Genomic DNA, 3,894 nt, shown 5'->3' with positions numbered 1-3,894 from the left:
TCGTTTCCGTTCGTGCTTTTTTTTTTTTATTTGATGGGTCCTATTGATTATACACCATCATAATTAAACGCCGCCCTTATAAGCATTTACGTTACGTAGCGCGTCGTCAATAGAGGGCGTGACTTATAGTAACGGCATTGTTCGGGGGGGGGGGGGTAAAGTTCACCCTACCCTGGGATATATGGATGGGTGATACGCAAACGACGTGTTGAATGGGCCGGCATGTAATATTTGGGCAAAGTGTAGTAGTTTTTAATTTTGATTCCCGGGAAATTATCATTAATTTTCAAATTTCGAAAACAGCGTAACAACTGTCAACGGTCATTTTGTAGACACTATGTTTAGATAGTTTTGTGACGGTGACTTCATTATTGACCGTTTTGAAGGCTAAATCAAATTGCACATTAAAATGGAGCAACAATATATTTCATCAAAGATTATTTAATATATATGTGTGTATTTAAATTAGTTCTGACAATACATGCATCGACATAAACCCGTGCAGAGTAAATATAATACAACATAGACTGAGGTATCATAAAAGATCATATGTATGGTAACATAATTTATTAATAACCCGAATTTGTATATACACTGTTGGAACACAAGTATAGGAACACCATTGGCAAACATAATATTAGGCCAAAATAAAAATCAGTTCTATCTCTGGTCGGCGCGCGTCATCTTGTTGTTGTTTCATAACAAAAGAAAAAAATCGCATAACGGCTTCGTTTGTTCGGTTTGGTGTTTTTTTTGGTGAGGCTTTGGACCAGAAACAAATCTTTTTTTTTTTATCTGACATATAAGTTAGTCCCATATACACACTAATTAAAGTTGTAGACGATTCAATTTCTCGCCAAGTGTGCGTGTCTCACCAAGCGTGCGTGTCTGCAATGTGGGAAGAACTGAGCAAAAATATCCAACTGACATTATTATTAAAAAAATCTAAGGAACAAAAAAATAAAATTGAGGAATATTGTTAATTGTATATAATTGATGTTTATATTGAATTGGGTGGGATTGAAAGCAGAATAACTGCACATCGCGTGGACCGTCATCTCTATTTAGTTCAGATGTATGGATTTGACAGCACAGGGGCGCGGTTTTAATATCTACACGTAACGTCTAATCTTCCTCCACGTCGATATCGTCTTCCATTCTGTGCTCATCTGCTTCATGTTCGTCGTCAATTTCTTTGTCAAACGCCGTATTTTGAATGGGCCGCGTTGTACATGCACTGCCGTGTTTCGTTTTGTGGTATTTTAGCGAGCCGTAGTGGGCAAATCGTTTACCGCAGAGGTCGCACTGCAGTGGTTTCTCTCCGGTATGAATTCGCGTGTGCGACTGCAGGTGGGCCAGTTGAATAAACTTTTTCCCGCAAACATCGCATTGGTAAGGACGTTCCCCTGTGTGGATTTTCCAGTGCCGTTGCAAGTTAGACGGAAACGTGAAGGTCTTCTCACACATTTTGCAAGTGTAAGGCTTCTCGCCGTTATGTATTCTTCGGTGTGATCGTAAGTGTGCTGGTTGAGTGAACGTCTTGTCGCAGGCGTCGCACTTGTACGGCCGCTCACCTGTATGAGTTCTGGAATGGCGTTGCAAATTCGAAGGATTGGTAAAAGTCTTTTCGCAAATATTGCATCTGTATGGCTTCTCCTTGCTGTGGATGCGGCGATGGGCTTGAAGATAATCTAACCGGGTGAAGGCCTTCTCACAAACGTCGCATTGGTATGGCCGCTCGCCGGTATGGATTCGTCGATGCCGAGTCAATGTCGACAAATTGGTGAAACTTTTCTCGCATCCTTCACATTTGTAGTGGCTGCTTATTTTGCCACGTGTGTACATGACCCGTCGACGTATCAGCTCGAACAGATGTTCCTCGAAGGTTTTGTCGACTTCGCCAACTTGAAGATGTTTTGTGATTGCCGGCGCCGGCAATGGTGGTCGTTCGGGTAGTCGGGGTATTCCCATAATTCTTAGCGGTATCTTTGGAATGATAAGCTGCGGTGGTCTCTTGCATGTGTCGGCACACCCAACTGTAGAACACATTTGAAGCGGTGGGGGAGCATGGCGGTAATGGAACACGTTCATCTTACCTAAATATAAAACAAAAACGAAATTAGTAAATTTTAATATTCTGGTATTTGTGTTTTAATCTCTGTAGACTGGGTTTTTGAATAAAATCATAACTGTCTATAAATGTAGTTAAAAGACCACGCCTTCCCAGCAAACATGTCAACAGAACGCGCGAAGCTGGTGATTAATCCATTAAATTTAACGATAAGATTAAGAGGGAATGTGTTTTTATTGCAATATTATTTTTTAAGAATGTTGAATAATATTAATGTGACTAACGATTTTAGTCTAAAGCAAGATGTTACACTTTAAATGTTTAATCGTTCACACATGCCGTATAAGGCATAGAGTAGTTATTAGTAGCGATAACTATGTGCCTGTCGTCCCATGGGCCCACTAACTTGCTGACGCCCAAGCGTTTATCCTTTCTCAATTAAACAACTGTTTCCTCGATTCGCATCGATGCACTGACTTTACGACCATCGACATGGATTATATTGACGCAGGCTCCTAACCCCAAACCGAGTCGTGATTAGTGTTTTTTGCATGAAACCCTCGCCAGCATGAAGGGTTAGATATTTTTACCGTATTATAGTTGCAATTGCTACAATCGACCTTCCTCGTAAAATAAAATGATACAGCCGTACGCGTAATTTTTTGTTCGGAAATGATAATGTGAAAATATGAAAATATGTTGTACGTAAATAATAGTGTCTCATGTGTGTAGTTTTGTGGTGTTTTTTTCGGCCATTAAAATGACGCAAAGTCTGATTAATTATCTGTTGAAAGGCCGCAAATAAATCCGACGAATGCTGTCGCGTTTTACATAATAGGTAACAATCATCATGGTCGTGAGCTGCATATCAAATGTGGCCGCGATGTTAATTGCGGTGATAAAACTAAAATCATGCATTTAGGTGCGTGACGTATTTTGTACATTATTATCACCGGCATTTCATAAGTGTCGCGACTTAAAAAAATACAATGCGAGTTGTTGTCTATGTCGAGTTAAATGTTAAATTATCGAGATAACAAACGCCATCACTGGCTTTAAACGTTTTTTAAATCTTCTAAAACTAACATCGTCAGTAGTGTAACAGCTATGATTTTTATGTACGCTAATTTTTCAACTTAGATGTCATAATTTAAACGCTGAGCTAATGATAAAATTTGTTATATGTCATTATCGTTCACTGACGACCAAACTGTGTGCATTTGAAGTTTTGTGAAGTTTTGTTTAACTATTACATTTAATAACAATTAGGGAAGGCAAGCATTCAATTTCGTTTAATGTGACTCAAACACTTGTTGCACGTCATCGTCAATGTAAATAAGAATAGAACACTGTTTTCAAAAACATGCCAATAAAATGCCATATTAGACTGAAAATAAAAAAGTACTTACTATTAACATCAGACTGAAACGACAAACACAAATAAATAAACAAATCTTACCTTATTGTCTTTTCGGTGGCGTGAGGACGGATCACACAGATATAGCACGGCGCAACTCAAAACACTGTGGCCGAGTTAATGAGAATGGACAGAGTTGCTACGACTCTGCCTTTGCATTCAATGTTTTGCTTCTCGGTGAGTAACGATCTTTTTAAAGCTTTAAAAGAGAACTGCAACACGTGTTGCCTCGATGACAAACAGGAGAAGGGATTTTTACGGTAACAGCTGACCATTGCTTTGATTGTAAATGGGTGTATTTGTGCGCGGTACAGGGGGCGTAACGGGTTACTCTATTGACACACGTTACAGCGAGAGCAAAAAACATAGCTTTTTAAATCATCATATGGATTATTGAAGTAGTGTG

General features: G+C 39.2%; 1 protein-coding gene across 1 annotated transcript; it reads right to left on the bottom strand.

Moving 5' to 3' along the window:
- Positions 1–976: 976 nt before the first annotated feature.
- On the bottom strand, positions 977–3,647 carry LOC100378503 (uncharacterized). The gene is made up of 2 exons (XM_002731230.4): positions 3,531–3,647; positions 977–2,096 (listed from the first exon to the last, which is right to left on the bottom strand). Exon 2 carries the CDS (start codon positions 2,089–2,091, stop codon positions 1,126–1,128), a length of 966 nt encoding a protein of 321 aa, XP_002731276.1. The 5' UTR covers positions 2,092–2,096; positions 3,531–3,647; the 3' UTR covers positions 977–1,125.
- Between the last annotated feature and the right edge of the window lie 247 nt (positions 3,648–3,894).

This window comes from Saccoglossus kowalevskii, chromosome 6 (assembly GCF_978046115.1).
Source record: "Saccoglossus kowalevskii chromosome 6, keSacKowa6.1, whole genome shotgun sequence".
NCBI classification, from domain to species: domain Eukaryota; kingdom Metazoa; phylum Hemichordata; class Enteropneusta; family Harrimaniidae; genus Saccoglossus; species Saccoglossus kowalevskii.
This window is presented reverse-complemented; position numbering and strand designations above follow the sequence as displayed.